This window comes from Pipistrellus hanaki (assembly GCF_964339955.1).
Source record: "Pipistrellus hanaki genome assembly, chromosome: 7".
NCBI lineage: Eukaryota > Metazoa > Chordata > Mammalia > Chiroptera > Vespertilionidae > Pipistrellus > Pipistrellus hanaki.
Genome location: NC_140509.1, coordinates 66,681,668 through 66,703,699, shown reverse-complemented (window position 1 = coordinate 66,703,699; position 22,032 = coordinate 66,681,668). Strand labels below are relative to the sequence as shown.

The following is a 22,032-nucleotide window of genomic DNA, read 5'->3' as shown; positions in this document are numbered from 1 at the left end:
GACCTGGAATCGAACCATGACTTCCTGGTTCATAAGTCAGTGCTCAATTGCTGAGCCACACCAGCTAGGGTTATTGATCTTTTCAGTAAGATAAGTATTCTATTCCTGTTTCAAAAATATAAAATTTCAATTAAATTAGTATTTTAAATTTTAATGGCTGTAACTTAACATATGAGACACAGTGCCCTGGTACACAGGTTTTAATAGTTGAAGATATTTTGAATTTTTGTTCGCAGTGTTCCTGAGAATGAAATGGGGTAAATGTAGTGAAAGTATTTTGCAAATTAGAAAGTTGGCAAATCTGGTTAATATGTGTATGTAACTATTAAAGTCCTGATGAGAAAGACAATAAAGAAATGTTATTGCAAAGGGCAGCTTATGAAAGTATGTTATTACTTATGTAAAAGATACTATTTTAAATTTAAGTGTTTTTCCTGTAGATGATAATGTACATAAAAGGCTACAATATTTTTGCCTTGAATTAAAGCATATAAGGTTCAGGAAAGCATAATTTTTAGTGATAGCCCAGACTAGATTTTAATTTATTAAGCATGTTATAATTACAGCTAACTTCAAAAAAATGTTTTCTTTTATAGTTTTCACCATTTCATTCTTCTGTGCTGGCCTCTTGCTCCTATGACTTTACTGTAAGGTACAGTAGTTTTGGATAAGTTTCATTGTGAAATACTAAGTAGCATTTGCATCTTTGCAATTTTTAGGTAGATAATGTATTTACCTTACTAATATAAAAAATGTGAGCTGCACACATTTGAAAATTTGCCACTGGTTTGTGAGTTTTTAATAGTATTTACTTTAACTTCTATTGATTGCATATAAACCAAGGCATTTACTCTATTTCCCTTATTTTCTGCTTCCCCTTCTCCATCAAATTTTGAGTTCTTTTATTTATATTTTGTCAGAACATGCAATATATGACATATAGCACCGTCATATTATATATTATTCTTCTACTCTTATTTCCACCTTTGTTTTGCTTTTAGATATATAACTAAATATATTACATACTCATCACCAATTTTTTTCTGAAATTTCCCCATCATCTCTTGGTTTGGTGACTTTTCCTTGTAGTAGATTCCTCAAGAAGGGCTGATGATTAGGAGCCCTTGTAAGTTTAAAACTGTTTCTCTATGTCCTGGTACTTAAAGGATGGCTTAACTGAATATAAACTAAATTTACATTTCTTTCCTGCAGCTTTTTGAAAATGCTCCCTCATTTTGGCCTTGTTTTATGTTGTTTTTGAGAATTTTGATGGCAGTTAATGGTCTTGTCCTTGTGAGTTATTTGATCTTTTTTTCAGTTCCATTTGCATGCTACAGGTTAAAGAGTTCAGTGGGTTCTTTAAATAATGTAGCTTCAGGTCTTCTTTTTATTTTCAAAAGTTTTTATTTTATTTTATTATAATTTAAAATATTAGCTCCGGAACAGTGTTTTACCATTTGCAGGGGCTCTCAACATAAATTACATAAATTGAATTTCTTTTTGCTGTCTTCTATATCAAATGCTTTCTCTCTGATGCTTTTTGCTTTTTAATTTTAAAAAAATTTCATTTTCATTCTCTTGGTTGTTTTTCTGCTGTTTTCAGAGCCGTTATTATGTTATGTAAATGTATTCTTTGGGCACTATGTAATTTTGTCTTCATTTCTGATATCATTTTGCCTTTCTCCCTCTATTTCTTTCTTGTGTTTATTCAGCTCTATTTCACTTCTTTCTGTTTTGCCCACTTCTTTTCTTTGTTTTTGCAATTCCTGATTATAAGGGAAAAACTATTTTCTCCTCTACTCTCAGTAGTCTTGAGACCAAATGTGTGTGGGGTTTTCCCCCACCAAGCAATTCTTCAGTTCTCAGCAGACACCAACTGGGTATCCTATAAATTTACTTCAGTTTTGAGATAACATCAGATCCTACAGATGAAGGGCTCAGCTCCACAAGACTGCCCCACTTCCGATGTCAATCAAAAGTTCAAGTTGTCACATGTACTTCTGATCTACCAACTGTAAATTGGGGGTTCCCATGAGCTCTCCTCAGATTTGATAATTTTTTAGAATGGCTTTTACTTTTACCAGTTTTTTGGTTTTTTTTTAAAAAATGTTATAAAGGATAAAGATAGACAGATGAAGAGGTACATAGCGAGAGTTCGTGAAGGTCCCAAGTGCACAAACGGGGGTGAATTACTCTCCCAGCTTTCGGTGGTGTTTACCAGTCTTGAAGCTCACCAGATCTTATTGTCCAAGAGTTTTTATAGAGCTTAATTTTCAGCTCCGGTGTCCTTCCTTGGAGGTTAGTGGGTGGGGTTGAAAGTTCTAGCCCTCTAATCACTTAGTCTTTCTGTTTTTGACCAGCCCCTTCCAGAGATTATATAGGGGCTCCATCCTAAATCACCTCATTAGTAAAAACTCTAGTTTGCTCAAAGGAGGCTCCTTATGAATAACAAAATACTCTTCTGTCATTCAGGAAATTCCAAAGGTTTTAGGAGCCCTGTATCAGGAAGCAGGGACAAAGATGAAATTACTCTTATACTCTTCTGTCTTCTCTGTTCAGTTTTGTTTTCTCTAAACTGCCCTCACTGTCCTCAGAGGCTTGCAGCTGGAACATGGGAGATAGCTCATTGGTATTGTTTGTCTTTTTCTTTTTACATGTAGTTAGAAGTTTGGATGTGTTAAAGATCTGAGTTTTGTGTAGTTTTAATTGTTCTTTTTGTTTTCCTGTATTGGTTTTTGTGAGGATACACTAAGAATTTTCGACTTACATAACCTCATTGTCTCAACTACCCAGAATTCCTCTCTCCTTCAGAGTCAGTATTTTATATGGGAGAAGCTATATAACTTTGTTTGTGTTGATTGTACTTTTACTAGAATAAATTACAATGCCTTGAGAGAAATTATGTGCTTTAACATTTTTTTTTTGACTGATCTAAATAATAAAAGCCAGAGAGACAAACCAGGAAACATCACACTGAGGCTTCCAGCTCTCAATTAAAACAATACCATAACCAGGTTTTGTTTTTTTAAAATAGTATATATAAAATACTACAGAGTTATTATAGAATTTTTAGCATGGGAGTTAAATAATGGCAATGTGGCAGAAAAGGAGAAAAATTAACAGTTGTTTTCCATCCACCTCAAGTGTTTCCAGATTGAAACTTTGGAGCTAGATCATTGGTTGGAGAAAAGGGCTGTAAATGTGGATTCAAAAGTCATTAACTTACTGACAATTCAGTCTGTAAGAGTGAATAAACCAAAAGGAGATGAGTTTAGAGAAATAAATTTGTGCCATGGTGGGAGACACTACTGGCATTAAGGGCAGATACTAGGCATAAAATCCTACAATGGCCATAACATTGACTCCCCTTCCTCCAATAGGACCCCTATTGAATTGTATTTCAGGCAGTAGGAACATTGAATGGGATAGGTCTAAGAGAAGACAAGTCTTTATTATGCTTAAAATTCTACATTATATCTGTTACTTAAATTCTTATTTTTGATTAGCCATGTCTAGTTTACAAAGTATTTTCACATAAAATATTTATTTTAATCCACACACACTATTGTGGGGTGCTTGATTTTTTTTTTTTTTAAATACAAGAGAGAAACATTGACCAGCTGCCTCTTGCACACCCCCCAATGGGGATGTGCCCGCAACCAATGTACATGCCCCTGACTGGAACCGAACCTGGGACCCTTCAGTCCGCAGACCGACGCTCTACCACTGAGTCAAACCGGTTTCAGCGGGGTGCTTGCTTTATATAGAAGATAGTTGACTCAGTGAGGTGGAAGGGCTGGCTGATGTCACATAGCTGGCAAGGAATACAGCTAGAGTTGAACTTAGATCTTCTATGTCTAAGTCTTTTTATATTACTTGATACTTGGAAACTTCTTTAATCCTAGGGACTTTATGTATTTCTATTTTTCCCCTATTGTGTAAGCATGTTCTCCATAGAGACTAAGTTAATAATAACAAAATATTGCCTTTAATCTCTATAATCATTTCAGAATTGAAGTATTCCACATAAATGACTCATGACAATGATGGATGCATAAAAGTTTATGTGCCATAATTTTTATCTTAATATGAATTTAAAAACATTTTGAAATTAGCCCTAACTGGCTTGGCTCAGTGAATAGAGAGTTAGCCTGTGTACTAAAGGGTCCCAGGTTCGATTCTGGTCAAGGGCATGTACCTTGGTTGTGGGCACATCCCCAGTGGGGGTGTGCAGGAAACAGCTGATTGATGTTTCTCTTTCATCAATGTTTCTAACTCTCTATCCCTCTCCCTTCCTCTCTGTAAAAATATCAATAAAATGTATTTAAAATTTTTTGAAATTATAATATATATATATTTTATACACACACACACACACACACACACACACACTCACACTCACATACACACACAGTAGAGGTCCAGTGCACAAATTCGTGCACCAGTGGGTCCCTCGGCCTGGCCTGTGGGATCAGGCTGAAACTGGCTCTCGGATATCCCCTGAGGGGTCCTGGATTTTGGGAGAGCACGGGCCAGGCTGAGGAACCCCACTGGTACACAATCGGGGCTGGGGAGGGACTCAGGAGATTGGCCAGCTGGGGAGGGATCATGGGAGGGCTCCAGGGTGTTTCCAGACCATCTCTCTCAGTCCAGATCAGTCAGATCCTAGCAGCAAGCTAACCTACCATTTGGAGTGTCTGCTCCTGGTGGTCAGTGCACGTCATAGTGACTGGTCGATTTGTCTACTATCTGCCCCCTGGTGGTCAATGCATGTCATAGCAAGTAGTTGAGTGGCCTTAGCATATCATTAGCATATTATGCTTTGATTGGTTGACTGCATACTTAGCACATTAGGCTTTTATTATATAGGATAAGAAAATACACACTTGTACACATGTATAAAGATACACAGATGTATAAACATTTATTGAAAAATGTTTGGAAAGATATAACCAGAATTTCAAATAGATTACTGATGTGTGGGATTTCATATGTCCTTATCGTAATTTTTTTAATCTTCTTTAATTGAGTTATTATTTAGGAACACTACCTTAAATCTTCCATAACAGAATTGTAACTTCTGACCACAGGTGGGCTTGTATCAGCTATTGAAATGTTCTGTGTAATACAGGACTGTCCTAAGGAACAGTGGTCCCCATAAAGATTACTTTAGTTTTTTTCTTTCACTTAAAAAAATATATATATTTTTTGTTTGTTTGTTTGTTTTGTTTTCAGGCAGATTGAAACTCCCAGGCATCCTGAAAAGTAGGCGGGTCACCTTAGGGGCAACCTTTATTGGCTCAAAAATTCATCTTACATTAGCAGTGAGAATTCAGGAATCACCCTGAATCATTATTTTCCTTACTCATAAGCATAAAAAAAATGTATGTTTTTATTCATAGTTTTCCAAGAGAGAGGGAGATAGACGTATTGATGAGAAAGAAACATTAATCAGCTGAATTCTGCACGTACCCTACTGGGAATCGAGCCCTCAACCCAGGCATGTGCCTGACCAGGAATGAACCAGCGAACGCTTAATGCATGAATTTGTGTACCAATCCTTTAGTATAAGATAAATAGCTTTATCATATTGCATCAACAGGAAAGTGGTCTTAGTACACATTGGATTGTAGTACACATAGACTCTTAACAAAGCAACAAAGTACCTTTTATCTTTGTCACATTTACTCTCATGGGATTTGCCTTTATACAGTAAGTGTCTTAACTTTGGCATGGTTGATGGACTTTTTTGATCCTTATGTTTATTAGCATAGAGATTCTCAGGAGCAGATAATTCTCTTTCTTCCCCTTCCCCATAAAAAAAGGTCAGTCAGAATAAACAGATAGTATAGCTGAATATGTACTCTGTCTCAAACCTTTCATTTCAACTTTACCTAGCCCCCTTACCCACAAAAAAGGTCAGTCAAAGTAAATAGATAAGAAATGTGGCTGAAGGTGAGCTCATATGCAGCTTCAAATGATCATTTAACCTCATTTTTAAGATAGTTGTTGTAATTCCTTTATATTTGTTTATCAAATCACCAGAAATTATGTGGCTAATGATATGATGCTATTTGCAGGAACTGTGAATCTTAAAATGATCTAAGAGTGATTTACTATTCCGTATTAACCGTGAACAAAACTCACGGTTTTTGCTTTTAGCCAGAGGTTCACCAGACTTCACCACTGATTATAGGAAAGCATCTTAATGCAGTTGTCTTTAGTTTTCTTGTTAAGAATTAAAATATATGCATTCACATATTTAACTCTTATAAGGATATTTTTGTAATGAATATATTTAATAAAACACATTGCCTGATTACAGGGTAGGACTTGTCTGTTTCATTGTTTTGTTCCTAGCATCTGGGACATGGATATACTAAATACATTTGTTTATAAATGTGAGTGAATTTAAATTATATAAAAAAATGTTGATACTCTCGTCACTTACTAAAAGGCTGCAAATGGCCCAGCCGGCATGGCTTAATGGTTGAGCATTGACCTATAAACCAGAAGATCAAGGTTCATTTTCCTGTCAGAGCACATGGCAGGTTTGTAGGCTCAATCCCCAGTGTAGGGCATACAGGAAGCAGCTGATCAATGATTCTCTCTCATCATTGGTGTTTCTTTCTCTCCCTCTCCCTTCCTCTCTGAAATCAATAAAAATATTTGATTATATTTTAATGATTATATTTTAATATGGTTTTCACTTTGCATTTAAAGTAGTTATTACTAAACTGAATTAAAGTGTAAAGTTCTGTTGGGATAAGAAAATGGTATTTTTCATGGAGAAAACTGCTTTTCTTTTGTTTAAATCAGTATTGACTAGATTGCAATATTTTAGTATTTAATAAATTTGCAACCATTGTATTGATATCCTGATTGTTAACTAAAGTTACAGATAGATACTATTTTTTCACAACTAATTGTAATATGGGATTTACTGATAAATCTCTATGAGCTTCATATAACTAATGTTTAAGATATTTGTATGTTATTATGTTGGTATTTTTAAAAATATGTTCCAAAAGAGTTTTTCCATTTGACTTGTTTAAATTAGAAAATTCTTGTGTTGATTATTGCAATACTGGAAAGATCTTTTGATGAAGTGAAGCGTAATTTTGCAAGTTAAATGCCAGGTGAAAAAAATGAAAATAATTTCCTATAAAATGAAACAACATGCATTAATTAGAAAAAACTTGTAAGACTTTTTTTTTCTTCTTGTAAGATACTTGATTTTAAGTACCTTGATTTATAATTACAGAATGTTTTCAGAATTATTTAGTACTAACGGTATTCTTTAAGAATCAAACCAAATCTGTGTCTAATTCACACTCTAATGCAAGCACATGAAGAAATAGATCTAAAAGGAATGAGGAATGTTAAGCCTGAGGTTAATGCCATGTAAGTCACTGCTTTGAACTTTGAATTGTGCTGATTAGTCCCAACAGAAAATTTATGGAGTTTGTCAGTTAATTTGCATTATAATTTTTTTAAAAATTCTCTTGTGCAGTTTCAATAAGGCAACTGTGGGTTTTGTTGTATATATTTCCTAATGTAGATATTGCTTTGCCTCATCTTCCATAGTAGGAAGTAGAAAGATAATATCTGAAAATGAACATAATTAGTGAACTCTCTGAGCATATTATTCCAAAATACAGAGTAAAAAATCAGAAGAAACAGCTAAAAGAATTTAAAGTGAATGCCTCTGAGGTGAAAGATCGGGGAGGCACGGCTTGAAGCTGCTGTTCTTTGTTATAAGCCTGTAGAATTAGTGGACGCAGATCTGTGCAAGTATAGTTTTTTAAGAAAAAGGCACTTGTGTAGAACCTCAGTGTTGCCCTCTCCTAGTTATTTACACATATAGTGAACCTATCTATTTAGAACAATTGGGTTTTACCTGTCAGTTGTTAGTAGTTTACTTTGTCCCCTAAGAATTCAGGGGTAAATTATGTATTTATTTATTTATTTAAAACATTAAGTATTTCATGGTAACATTGCTAATCAAGACCAAAGGCGTGTCCTGAAACTCCCAACCTAGAGTGTGGCAACACTATACAAATATTCTAATATTAAATTTTTCAAGATTTGACCTAATGAAATGAACCATACAGAGAATAAAATCCTGATTATGTATCTATTTTCATCTTAAATAAATTCAGCAGAGTCCCCTGTCTTTCTTCATTAGTTATTTTAGAACGTGTGTGAGCACACCTGTGTACACTCCCGTGTGAACAGAAACCGTCTCGAGCTAGCCTAAATAAAAAGTGGAAAATGTTTCTTAGGCTCTGGGTTCCCTTCGCCCCAGGGCAGTGGTGCAGCAGGGCCCAGGCAATGTGCTGGAGCTGCTTTACCCTGAGTTCCTGCTTCATCAGTCCTTCTTCTTTCTGTAGACTGATCCTTTTTCTCCCCAAGCTTTCATGTCCAATCACCAGAAAGTAAACAGACTTCTTTATTCTGCTTTGGGTCTGATTTTCTCTCTCCACCTTAGTCAGTGTCTGTTTTCTTCTCCCCACCACTGTATCCATCTTCTAATGCGGGGAGAGCTGTGCAATAAGAGGTCCTTGTGTGCTGTGCTGACATTTCACAACCTGATACCCTGAGTGGTTTTATTCATAAATGCTCAGCTGCAGAGATGAGAACATTAAGTGTTTCATGGTAACATTGCTAATCAAGATCAAAGCACAGGCAGGTTGCTGCTGTAAGTTTAATGTTCTTCTACATTTAGGTGTGGAATTTAAGTCTCATCTGATCACATTATCCTCTGAACTTTGTGAAATGGTATTTTGCTCCAGGTAGCCACTTTTTGGTGCCAGTTACAGTTCATGTACATAGACCATTATCTCATGCCTGAGATAATGATACTATTGCATGAGTAAATTCTTACCATATTGTTTGTCAGATATTTGTTTGAGACTTTATTGGAAGAAAATTCCATGGTTCTTTATTTTGTGCCAATAAGCAGTAAACAAACGCCATGGGAGTTTTTCCCCCCCTTTATTTCTTTTTGTTGAGATGTGACATTCTTCAGAAAGCCACCTTGCATCCTTGTGGATCACAGCCATAAACTCCCCCAGAACAAGCCTTCCATCAGCTAACGGTTTTCTTTAATTTGTCGAAGGTACTCTAGGCTTTGTGGTGCATGGTTCCTGGACTTAATGTTTATTGTGATGAAGAGGAGTCAGCCCCTCCACAGTACTGATCTAATTAAAATTTTAATTGAAATCTGAAGAATTCATTTTGCTGAACAAGCTTAAGTTTAGAATTTTATTATATTTAACCTTGGAAGTTTATAAATATGGTATGGTTTCTGGATAGTTGCAATTGAGTATTCTCAAAGTCATCTTTGAAAATTGTTCAGTAATTCTTCAAAATTAATAATATATTCAGGCAATTAGTGTTTTTCTATTTTAAACTTTGTTATTACCAGTTCCAAAACACAAGCACCTTTTCAATCCAATCGTGCAAATAAATGAGCATTAACATTCAATAAATATTTTTGAGTTAATAAATGAAAGTTTAGCCTTTATAAAATTTGCTTGCTTACAATTTCTATTTTTAATCCCCTCGGAAAGCAATACAGATGACAAAGTAATAAGCCCGTGATTTCATGTTATACTCAGAGGGAATTCACTTTTAAAGGATAGAAATCTCTGAGGTTACAAAGAGAGCCAATCACTCGAGTGATACCTAAGTTAGGAGGAGACGGAAAAGTAGACGAGAGGATGTAGTAAGTGCATATAAAAAAAATAGAGCAGAGAAGGGATAATTCTGAACTCCTTGCCATAGGAGTACATGTTTATTCTATTCATAATTTCCTTAGGGTATTGGTTTTGAATATAAGTTGGCACACTAATGGGATTTTGGCATGGACTTTGGCTTATGGAATTTTCTATGTAGTTTGAGGAGTGAGGGGGAAGCCTGACTTGGTCCAGGTCCATTTGAACTTTCAGGTTGTTAATCAAAGCTTCCCAAAGAATCCCAGATCCTGCCGTTTATATTCTAGGTTCACTATCAGGGCCCAGTCTAGAGAAAAAAATGAATGGCAGCATCTTTCAATAGAAAAAGTGCTGGACATGATGCCAGTAGAGTCTGTGTGTTGGGGCTGCCATTTATTGCTATGTCACCATGGATTGTTTAATTTCATTGAGCAGTTATCCTCATCTCTGAAATGAGAATGATTGCAGTAGTCCCCGCCTAACCCTGGGGATAGCCTGAAACCTTGGCTAGTACTGAACCATATAGTGTATACAGGGGTCTTCAAACTACGGCCCGCGGGCCACATGCAGCCCCCAGGGGAGTCTGATCCTGCCCGCCAGGTTTTTTGGGCAGTGAGCGCAGCCAAGGTGTTACAGTAGGAATTAGTAGTTCATATAATCCAGCCCTCCAGCTCTCTGAGGGACCGTGATCTGGCCCCCACTTTAAAAAGTTTGAGGACCCCTGGTATATAACTTATCTTGTTTCCTATGCATAGATATCTTTTTACTTAAATAAAGCACTTTATGACTTCTTTTAGGCATATCCGAATTGTCAGCATCACTACTCTTGCACTTTGGGGCCATTATTAAGTAAAATGAAGATTACTTGACTATAAGCAGCAGTGGATCTAATAACCTAGAGGGCTACTAAATGACTAGTGGATGGGGAGCATAAACTGTGTGGATACACTGGACAAAGGGATGATTCACAAACTGAGTGGGACAGACTGGAAAAAGTATGAGATATCACACTACTCGGATGTACAATTAAAAACATAAGAATTGTTTATTTTTGGAATTTTCCATTTAATATTATATGATCACAATTGGCTGTGGGTTACTTAAACTGCTGATAGGTGTGGACTACTGTATACCCTTTGTATCTTACCTTGAAAATTTTTATGCTTATTCAAATCAATCTATAATAATAAAAGGATAATATGCTAATTAGACCAGATATCATTCCGGATGTCCTTCCTGACAAAGCTGGGGCTGGAGGGAAACCAGCCTGGGTCCCAGGTGCCTATGGGTAGCCTGAGGGAAGCCATCCTGGGTCCTGGGTGCCTGCAGGCAGCCTGAGGGAAGCAAGCCCAGGTCCCAGGTGCCTGTGGGTGGCCAGAGGAGGGAAGCGCAGGTCCTGGGTGCAAGAGGAAAGCTGGTGCCAGCGGCCGAGGGAAGGAAGGCCTACTCTTGCACGAATTTTTGTGCATCGGGCCTCTAGTACAATATAAGATAGTGGGGAAGACTATGCACATTGTCAAAGTCTTTCTTGCTGAGGATGGATTGGGTAATGTGAGAACCTTAGTTTTGGATTATTTTTGTTCTTCATTATTGGGAAACTGGAGCTAACCCTAATACTTGTTTGTTCAGCAGCTTCTTATCCTAGTCTGCTAAGTTAAATTATATGAGATAATGGCGTTACTTTTCCTGTGAAACTATTTGCCTGTCTTTTACTTCTAATGTATTTGTCCTTTCCCAAAGTTTTTCCTTCATTAGTGGTTAGAGCCACAATGAAGTAATAAGTCTAGCCAGTGGTTCTGAGAGTTTGGCCCTAGGACCAGCAGCGTGAGCATCACCCGGGAACTTCTTTCCAAACTAAGTTCTACAGCCACACTCCAGATGTCTGTATTCATGCTCAGCAAGCTCTTCGGGTGATTCCGATGCAAACTTAGGTTTGAAGACTGCTGTTTAGATCAGTGATTCTCAATAAATGGGTAATGCCCCCTCCCCAGGTCAGAGCTTCCCAACCTTGGCTGCATACTACCTTCACCCAGAGAATGTTTGCATCTTCCAATTCCTGTGATGTACTCTAGGCCAACTAGAATTTCTTGGGGAGCATTCACACATCAGTATTTTTTAAAATACTATCAAGGTTGAAAACCACTGCCTTTTTCTCTCCCCACCCCTTCTTCCTGAAATCACTATTGTTTCTAATGGGACTTTAATCTAATCTGTATGTATGTTGATATAAGGGTGAGAAGTACTGCTTCCCATGGTGTTTCCTAGCCTATCAGCATTTCTTGGGAAGAAGTTTCTGGATTTCATACTGATCTACTCAATCAGAATTTTTTAGGAAAAAAATTCTCAGCAAACCTGAGGAATGTGTCTTTTCTGAATGTCTGATATAATGAGCCTTGGTCCATCATTTGGGAACCAGGCCTATAGGTGATTTAAAAGTTATCTTACTTGTGAGGTTGGCCTTTGTTATTTGTTTATTGTGTCCTTAATATGCTTATTTATTTTTTTGTTCATTCATGAAACATTCTTGGACTATCCATGTGTCAGATACTTTTATACATGCAAGAAATACAAAGAATAGAATACTGTCCTTGAGTGTAAGGAACTTGGTGACTTTTAGAGGAAAATAGATAGATGAATAAATAATTAAAATAGTAAATAAACAAATGCATCTTTCTTGATATCTTTTGTTCCATTAATCATTTTGATTCTTTTGTTCTATTAATTTTTTTTCTGCTTAACTATATCTCTAATCCACCCATCAATTTTTCCTTATCATCACTGTATCACCTAAAATCCAATGTGCTATCATCTCTTTTTAGACCTCTGGTAGCCACATATCCACTCTTGAGCCCTCAAATCCATTCTTCTCTCAGTGGCCAGAGATACCTTTTAAAAGTCAAAACTGACTATACTACATGTGGTCATACTGTAAGGGAACTCTCTATATTATCTTCACAGTTCTTCTGCAAATTTGAAACTATCTACAGCATATAATAAAAGCCTAAGCAACCGTTACGGTGAAACACCCAGACCAACCGGTCGATACGATGCGCACTGACCACCCGGGGGGGCAGACACTCAATGCAGGAGCTGCCCCCTGGTGGTCAGTGAACTCCCACAGGGGGAGTGTCACTCAGCCAGAAGCCTTGCTCACCGTTGGTGAGCACAGCGGCAGTGGTGGGAGCCTCTTCCGCCTCCATAGCAGTGCTAAGGAGTAGCAAGCCAAGCAGTAAGGAGCAGTGAGCAGGTGGGGGGGTGGGAGGGTGGGGTGGAGTGGGTAAGGAGTGAGCAGTCCCAGACTGCGAGAAGGTGCAGGCTAGGGTGAGGGACCTTTCCTCTCCCCCAGTGCACAAATTTGGTGCACTGGGCCTCTAGTTCTAAAATAAAAAAGTAGTTTATTTTAAAAAAAATTTAAGAAGGCAAAACGGAGTCTATAAACCTTCTGCTTAAAACTCTCACTGGTATGTGTGTGTGTTTGCACTTAAGAGAAAAATTCCCAGTTCTTCACGTGGCCTACAAGACCTCTGTGATCTGGTCCTGTTTGCCTTGTGTAATGTCCTCCTCTTCTCTTGCCCCAGTCCAATGGGCCCTCTCAGTCACAAACCATCAGGCTCCTTGCTGACAAGAGACAAGCTGCCATCTTTGCCCTCCACCTGGTGAACTCAACCTTCAGCTCAGTGTCACTTCTTCAGGACAACATTCTTACATCATCCTGCGTTGTTTTGTGGGGCAGCTGTCAATTGCAGTTACATTTGTGTTTTTGTTGTGGGTTTTTTTTTTGTTTTGTTTTGTTATGTTCATCTATCTCATGGAATTAGGAGCTTCCAGGAGGGCTGTGGCTACGTGTCTCTTTGCTTTTGGTGCTTATTAGCACAGTACCAGGCACATTTTAGCACCCATAAATTGTTGTATGAATGAGTAATGAAATGAGAAAACAAGTTGTTGTGATATTTTTTGCTCACCATTGGAGAATGCTACAGAGCCAAGCACTGCAAATAGAGATAATAATATTGCAGTTCGCTTAAAAATTTTAAAAACACAACTAAAGTTAAGGCACAGGTAAGGCATTGCAAAATAGCCAAAACTTTTCCCCAACTCTTATAGTTAGGAAAGACTCATGGATACTTACTAACACATAGGTTGTGAACAGGAAAGGAAACTGAAAAATATTTTAAACCTTCTACTGAATTCATGTACTGGCTAAATTTTAAAAGTGTTTGTATAGAGATTTCAAATTACATTTGAGTCAAGTAAAAAAGTGATTTTAGCTTCATTTTTGATGCTTTTTTTTTATAATGCTTTTTTTTTTTTTTTAAATACAGTGCTACATACTTGCTTTGCTAAAGTATTGTGAGTCAGAAGGCAAAAAGGGATTTAACCAAGACATTGTACTATGATGAATTTTTCTCTCTAACTTTCCAATTTAAATGAAAAATGTTCCTACAGTTCTGTAATATTTTTAATCATTGTAAGCCTCTCCAGTGTATTTACTTCCCATGATAGAGCTTAAATAGTCAGTGATTTCATCAGCAAAGAGACAAAAAGGCACCAAGTAGTATATATGCTGTACAAAAAACCCATCATTTAAAAATGATGTGCCTTATTTGACTGCTTAATGATATATGGAGCCTGACTTCTCCCAATAAAAAGGAGCACATTTTACTTGTATGATAGGCACACGAAGGCCCTCAGATATATAGAACTTATGCATAGGACCTTGAGTCCAGAAAAAGATTGCGAAGAGAGACCTTGCCAATTCCCTATTTGCAAACGTGAGGAAACCTACCTGGTGAAATGCTCACTGTCTTTCTGCCACTTTCTCCTTCCAACTCACCCTTTCCTGGTGGAATTAAATGATGATACATAGAAAAACCTTGAACTATACACATCAAACTGTTGACAATGTTGCCATTTAAAGTGTGGAAATGAATAAATGTAAAATAAATAGTTATTTTATTTCTTTTGTTATTTGTTTTATGATTTAAAATAAAGTTTTATAGACATTAACTTTTGATTTTCTCAGCTATTTAACTTGTGCGCTCTACTGTATTTGACTTGATACTTTTGATTACCGTAGATATTTCAGTTTACTGAAAAATATATTAAAATTATAAGTAAATATAAATACTGAATTTTTCTTATTTTACTGGCTCCTGATCTCCTTGAGATTAAAAATATAGATGCTTAGATTCTCCCAATTTAGCTAATTCTCTCAGGGCAAAAGCTGTTTTCACTGTTCCATTTACTGCGCTGGGTTTCAGACACCACTCTAGTTTTTACTTGAATGTTCCTCACTGATGCTTTTATGAAGTTTTGTGGTAGTTGTTTTCACAGTTTATCTAGCAAGTTTAATTGTTTTCAGGAAGAATATTGGTCTAGGTTCCTCGTCAGCCATTCTGCTGGAAATGAACCTCTCATAATATTTGCACCACATATATTTACTTTATGTATTATGTAATTTGTCAGAGCTGTGAAATGGGGTAGTAAAAAATGTCCTTATATGTCATTCACTAAATTAACTTTCCCTACACCAAATAGTATCCTTAGAGTTTAGGCAGGCAGGTGAGTGGTTAGGGGTGATGAGACAGGCAGATAAAATGGTTAGGGGTGATCAGGCAGGCAGGAGAGTAGTTAGGGGTGGTCAGGCAGGCAGGTCAGCAGTTATGGGCGATGATGCTGGCAGGTGAGTAGTTAGGGGTGATGAGGCAGGCAGGCAGAGTGATTAGGGGCGATCAGGCAGGCAGGCAGCCCAGCGGTTAGGAGCCAGCAGTCCCAGATTATGAGAGGAATGTCTGACTGCCGGTTTAGGGCCTAATGCTGGTTTAGGGCCTAAACCGGCAGTCGGGCATCCCTTGTGGGGTCCCAGATTGTGAGAGAGCGCAGGCCAGACTGAGGGTCTCCCCCTTCCCGTTCACAAATTGCGTGCACCGGGCCTCTAGTCCTTAAATAGTTCAGAAGGAAACCAGTTTTTATGATTTGTCTAAAGAGCATTTATCCTACCAATTTTACTGAAATAAAATCTAAATCCCAAGTGAAGTCAGAGAGTTGATTACCTGGATTTAATTGACGTCCCTATGGAATGATTCTACCAAACTGCTCTTTGGGGTGACTCATGAGTAGCAGCCCATGAAACGGCATTTCTGTGTTTCCCTAAGAAATGTCCAGGGAGTTCATTACATAAGCATTGCATTTCTGTTCTGTGGGCTCCCAAGGGTGAATTTCCTTCTGAGTTCCAAGAGCAATTTGTTTGTGGACATTATGAATTGAGGGATCTCTTGTGTCTCCCTTTTTCCTTTGGCTACTGGAAAGCTTAGCATCTTGAGAGGCCCTCCCCTGCCAAGCAAGGCACAACTTTATGGAATATAATTTTGTTTATAAATATTATAGGGGAGAATCCAAGATGGCTGCTCGGGTAGGCAACTAGCCGCAGCCGCACACAACAATTTTAATAAAATACAACTAAAATATAAAATGGACATTACCCAGAACTACAGGAAAGTCGACTGACTGGAAATCCTACAACAAGAAGCAAGGAGAAAACCAGAAGGAAGCGCGGAGGAGCTGTAAAAGCCTAAGGTACGGAGACACGCAGCGCGCGCGGAGAGGACGGAGCCGGAGAGGAGGGAGGCTGAGTGCCTGGCGGGCGTTCCCAAGCGGGAAGGAGAGAAAACTCCGACTGTGCTGGGCCCCTGACTGCTCTGAACCCCAGTTCTGGGCCAGACCCCGGGGACTCAGGCTCAGCCATAGGGAGCTGGGCTGTAAGTCGGAACCCCCGGGTAGCGGAGAAAGGAGGTCCCGGAGGCGCGCACACTGCCCCCAGAGAAGGGACGGTCGGCTGTGCCGCGGGATTGCCCTGACGGGAAGGAGACTGGGGCTCCAGACTGCTGTGAACGCCACCTCCAACTCCACTTCCAACTGAACTGAACCCCAATACCGGGCTCATTGTGGGAGAGCATAGACTGTTTGGCAGCAGGCGAAAATCGAGGGCATCTTTCTCTCAGAGGCGCCGGCAGCGAGCACTGAAGGACCCGCATAGGGCGGGGCTGACGGAAGCCAAAGCTGCAGGCTCCACCCTGAAACCCCGTCCCATCTGTAACTGCGAAATGCGACAACAAAATAGATCACAAACGAAAGAAATGGAGGACAAAAAGCGTCTGGATATAGAGTTCAAATCTACGCTTATAAGGTTTTTCAAGAATTTCCTAGAAAAGATGGATAAGGCCTATGAGGATATGAAAAAAGACCATCAAGAAATAATAAGGGAACAACAAGAAATAAAGAATACATTGTCTGAAATAAAAAATATTCTACAGAGTCCTAAAAACAGAAGGGAAGATCGCAAGAATCAAGTCAAAGATTTGGAACATAAAGAGCCAGAAGACACTCCTCCACAGAAGCTAGAAGGCAAGAGAATCCAGAAAATTGAAGATAATGTAAGAAACCTCTGGGACAACTTCAAGCGAACCAACATCAGAATTATGGGGGTTCCAGAAGATGAGAGAGAGCAAGATATCGAAAACATACTGAAAGAAATAGTGACAGAAAACTTCCCCCACCTGGTGAAAGAATTTGACTTACAAGTCCAGGAAGTGCACAGAACTCCAAACAAAAGGAATCCAAAGAGGACCACACCGAGACACATCATTATTAAAATTCCAAGAGCAAAAGATAAAGAGAGAATATTAAAAGAAGCAAGAGCAAAGAAGGTAGTAACTTATAAAGGAGCACCTATACGATTGTCAGCTGACTTCTCAACAGAAACCATGCAGGCCAGAAGGGAATGGCAAGAAATATTCAAGGTGATGAATAGCAAGAACCTACAGCCAAAAATAAGCTACCCAGCGAAGCTATCACTCAGAATCGAAGGCCAGATAAAGAGCTTCACTAATAAAAAAAAGCTAAAGGAGTTCATCACCACCAAACCAGAATTATATGAATTGCTGAAGGGGGTTCTTTCAGAAGAGAAAGTAAACAAAGATAAAAATTATGAACAACAAATACATAATTATCAACAAGTGAATCTAAAAACCAAGGAAATTAAAAAAATCTGATGAACAATATTAACTGTTGAATATAATAGAATCAGGTATGGAAGGGGAGTGAACTGACGATTCTTGGGGAAAAGGGGAGAGGGGGGCGTGGGAAGAGACTGAACATAAACTGTGCACCTATGGATGAGGACAATGAGGAGTGGGGAAAGGGCAGAGGGTGGGGTGGGAACCTGGTGGAGGAGAGCAATGGTGGGGGTGGGGGGAAGGAACATTTGTAATAATATGAAAAATAAAAACTTATTAAAAAAAAATATTATAGATTTGAATTTACTCTCCCCCCCTTACTTTTCCTTTAATAGTTTTTTCCATATTAAATACATATTTTTAAAACTTTTGAATAGTTTTTGGATTATAGTGGGTATATACAAAATCATTTGATTATTGTTTCAGATATTGCAAATCAGCATATAACCATATTTTATTTTTTATTTATATATATATAACCATATTTTAGAAATGAAATTATACAATTACATATTTACTTTTGCTTATATAAACATTATCAAGATCTAGAAAATTAGATTGCAGTAAAATTCATTGTCTCTAGGCCCAAAGGAACAAATATGCAAAGACAGTAGAGACCATTATTATGATTTCTGAGACGGACTGCAGCGTAGCTTGCTCCCTCATTTGTTTGAATGGGCAGATTTCCAAAAGTAAAGTCACTCTCCTTAAATATTTTTCATATTTCAGTAATCTGATAAATGAGCTATTTATTCATTGTTTCTCTGGTACCACACAGTAGATTATCCATAGCAACAATCCTTTTCAGACTTAATAAGACCAGCTCTGTATTTATTAGGAAAATAATACCGCCAGGTTAAACAAACTGACTGCTGGTTTTGTGTATTTACTCTCTTACAAAGAGATCTGCTAAGCCTTCAATGTGTTCTATGTTGTGCATGTTAGAGAGGCTGACCTGGAGTACGACTCTATGATTCTGAATGTGCCATTTTTTTATGGTGTGTTTAGAATAAGAAAGAGGATGAGCAAATAAAGCTTTATAAATAAAGTGCTATTTTGTGTATTGAAAGGAGGGCCAAACTCTTCTCTGAACAGTAGAAATCAGACATATCATGGTAAATATTACCGCTCCCCGTCTATAGAGCATAAATGGAATACTTCATATTGGCCCAGGAAAACACATTTCCGTTTTTCTTGACTCGAGAATTACATTGACATGGAATCTATAAGCAGGGCTGTGCTTCAGAAAAAAGAAAAAGGTAGTTTCAGAATTACAGAGATATTTTTATAAGAGAACAGATTCCTTTTTAAGAATCTGAATTGCTATTGAAATGTAAATTAAACCTAAGATCTTTTCATGTCAAAAATGTAATAGTATTTAAAATCACAAAATGTTAGAGTGCATGTATTCCAATATTCTTATTTTACAGCAGTGAATGCTTTTAGAAATTGCTAAAAAAAAAAAAAAAACCCAAAAAACAAAAAACAAAAAAACAAAGAAAGAAAGAAAGCCTGATATCTCTCATCTGAAATGTCCATGTGCAATATAAAAAAAATTAACTAAAACTTGAGAAGTTTAATCCTACAAGCTATACTAATGGGAATATAATCATTGTTTACAGAGTAGATTGATTACTAATTTCATTTGTTATATAATAGAATGGAGTGCGTTTTTTCCCCTTTATTTGATTTTTTTAATGTGGGTCAGCAATGGAGCTCTGCATTTATTAATTGGTTGAGCCTATTCTGATAGAATCTTTGCTATGTTAAATATGTTTTTCTTAGGTAAATTTTTTGTACTTGAATTACTTTTTTTGTTTATATTCACAGATTCTGGAACTTTTCAAAGCCTGACCCTCTTCTTGAAATAGTGGACCATCATACAGAGTTTACCTGTGGTTTAGATTTAAGTCTTCAGAGCCCTACTCAGGTAATGGCTGCCATCTCCTGGGGGGTTTTCTTCCTATAAAGTTCACAAATAGCTCTATGTGTGGCTTTTCTGAACAAAATTACTGCCTTTAGGCAAGAGCAAAGAACATTTATTTAATCATCCTGATATCTTTTGCTGTAAAGCTGGAGCATTTGAAACACTAGGAAAAGAGAGGTGTCTAGAAACTTGACATGCCTTTCTCCTCTTAAAGACTGACTTTTCTGAGAGAAAAAGGAACCGTCCCCACAAGTACTGTGCCTTATATGCTGAAGGGTCCCAGAGGAAAGGGTGGCAAGAGAAGAACAGAATGGGGAAGGATTGACATCCCCAGAGGTTGGTGGGAGTGGAGAGTGTGTGGTCCTCATTTCAGCTGTCCCATAAGCATATGAGATGGTGGGCAAGGCTCTTCCCTCTCGGGACTGTCACCAGAAACCGTGTTAAAAGAGAGGCTTTCGATGGGGGACAAAGTAAAGGAGAATAGCTACTCCTTTAATCAATAAACTTTAAAATCCCCACATTTTATTTTCTTGAGGATGTGAGAGTTTAAATATTTAGGACTTTTTAAAAAGCTATTTCAGTTTGGAAACCCAGATCAGAAACACTAGAATATGTTGAATGATAATGCACTTTAAAACAGACTGTGTTTTAAATATCAATGAAATAATATAATTTGTGGAAATTCTAGAGTATGACTAAGAAATTATATTTTTATGACAAATTTTAGAAATTAGACAAGAACAAATCCCATTTCTCATTGCTGTGTTTTTAAATTTAAATGAATACAGGTGTTTTTATTTTATTTTAGGAATTTAAGACATAATTCTGAGCTTAAAATATTCTCGTTAGATATTAGAATAGTCTCATTAACATTAAAATAATTATTGTAAAATGACTTCATAGCAACTAAGAGGAGAAGAGACTGAAAGTGCTGGGTCAAATGGCATTACCTTTAATGTAAATACAATGTGCTTCCAATGAACTGGATTTTTCTCTGAGACATAAATCTATTATAGATGATTTTTAATAAAATATTCATACCTGTTTGCTCTCCTAGTTAAGAAAAAAGCTGTACATATTGAAACATGACCATACCAAACAAAGGACCCTAAATAAATACTTTCCTCTCATATATTTCTGTTAACCTATGTTCCATGAGTCCCAGACTGTGGCCCGAGGCAACACATATGCCTTCTCGACTTCCTTGATCCTGGCAGTTCCTCACCCTGTCTGAGAGGTGCCAAATGCTTTCTAAAACCTCCACATAGACCACCTTATTAAAAGCAACTTTTTTTCAGAGGACTTATTAATTAGATTTTATGTATTCTTAGATAAGAGAATGTATTACAAGGTCATGTATTTTGTGTAAATCTGGTGTCTGTCACCCACCTCTTCCTGTTTAACAAATTTCAAGTGTACTAAGGAAATAATTGCTATTGAGAGAAATAAGAGTGGGGAAGCAGGGTCTTCAAGCTCTACCTAACCATCTGGTTCACTGACATAATGTACAATTAAACTGTGCCAGAAGTCTCCACTGAGTTAATTCATAGTGGGACGGAATTTTGGGAATAGAAGGGATCTAAGAAATAAGACCAATCCCTCTCATTTATGTCTTCTTCCCACAGACATTTTCATATGCCAGGCACTGGGGATTCAGTAGAGCAGGGGTCCTCAAACTTTTTAAAGTGGGGGCCAGATCACGGTCCCTCAGAGAGCTGGAGGGCCGGACTATATGAACTACTAATTCCTACTGTAACACCTCGGCTGCGCTCACTGCCCAAAAAACCTGGCGGGCCAGATCAGACTCCTCTGCGGGCCGCATGTGGCCCGCGGGCCGTAGTTTGAAGACCCCTGCAGTAGAGAATGAAAGTAAATGTGGGCCTTGCCTTCATAGAGCATTTAATCCATTGTTATATCAGATAATCTCAAGAAAGGAATGTAAACGACAGTTGTAATGACTATGAAGGAGAAGTACATTGTTCCTCAAGAGTCCATAATCAGGATAGACATTTGACCTATTTAAGAAATTTGTAAGGAAGTGAGGGTCACCTGAGATCTGATGAGTGGGCATTAACTGTAGTATGAAGAGACAAAAGTAAGAAAGATCATAACAGGCAAAGGTAACAGTATGTTACAGACCCAGCAATGGCAGGGAGCATGGATAGTATTTGAAAATGAAAGAAAACATTTTTTCCATATTTATGGTAGACTATTCAACATTTGAATTTAAGGAAATATATTTGTTGACTTGTCATGTTTTTAAAAATGGAGTGTTGAGATTATTGACTAAATGTTATGTTTGTTTCAATGCCTCCTCCCATTGTATTTATATTCTGTTTTGGACCTTAAATTTTCTTCCCTTTCTAACTAA

At 37.6% G+C, this 22,032-nt stretch overlaps 1 protein-coding gene across 1 annotated transcript in view; it reads left to right on the top strand.

The window, feature by feature from the left end:
* Nucleotides 1-22,032, top strand: part of PEX7 (peroxisomal biogenesis factor 7) — a 57,812-nt gene that overhangs the window by 23,666 nt on the left and 12,114 nt on the right. The window contains exons 8-9 of the mRNA XM_084890693.1: nt 597-652; nt 19,565-19,664. Of these exons, the coding sequence (XP_084746819.1) occupies nt 597-652; nt 19,565-19,664 (156 nt within the window). The remainder of the gene's footprint in view (nt 1-596; nt 653-19,564; nt 19,665-22,032) is intronic.